We start from the raw sequence: 530 nt of genomic DNA on the forward strand, positions 1-530 counted from the left end.
TGTCCCACGGCAAATCGGGCGGGCCCCCACCAGCAGCAGCAGCAGCAGCAGCAGTTGCTACTGTTGCTGCTGCAGCTGGCGGGGCAGATGAGACCACGCTTGCGAAGTTCTGCAGGTAGAATGGGAGGTGCTGCTGCTGCTGTCGCTGCTGCTGCTCCTGCTGGTGTTGCTGCTGCTGCAGCAGCCGCTGTTGCTCTTGTTGCTGCTCTTGCTGCTGCAGTTGCGGCTGCTGCTGCTCTAGCAGCAGCTGCTCAGGCTGTGTGTCAAATAGGGAGAGAGGAAAAGGCTGAGAGGTCAACCATCCCCCACAGGGACCTGTTGCTGCTGCTGCTGCCGTTGCTGCTGCTGCTGCTGCTGAGCTCTGCTGGCTGTTCAGTGCACTCAGAGGGCCCTGTGAGCAGCAAATGATGTCTTCCACTTGCTGTTCGTCTGCTGCTGCTGCTGCTGCTGCTTCAGCACGAGCAGACGCAACACCAGCAATCGCAGACGGAGCAGCAGCAGCAGCAGCAGCAGCAGCTGCTGCTGCTGCT

General features: G+C 60.9%; 1 protein-coding gene across 1 annotated transcript in view; it reads right to left on the reverse strand.

Moving 5' to 3' along the window:
- Positions 1-530, reverse strand: part of ETH_00033980 (uncharacterized protein) — a gene marked incomplete at both ends in the record, with an annotated part of 1836 nt that overhangs the window by 473 nt on the left and 833 nt on the right. The window contains one exon of the mRNA XM_013374761.1: positions 1-527. Coding sequence (XP_013230215.1) covers positions 1-527 — 527 coding nt within the window. The remainder of the gene's footprint in view (positions 528-530) is intronic.

The sequence above is a fragment of the Eimeria tenella genome, genomic scaffold (genome assembly GCF_000499545.2).
Source record: "Eimeria tenella Houghton genomic scaffold, Eth_scaff2279, whole genome shotgun sequence".
In the NCBI taxonomy this organism is placed as follows: domain Eukaryota; phylum Apicomplexa; class Conoidasida; order Eucoccidiorida; family Eimeriidae; genus Eimeria; species Eimeria tenella.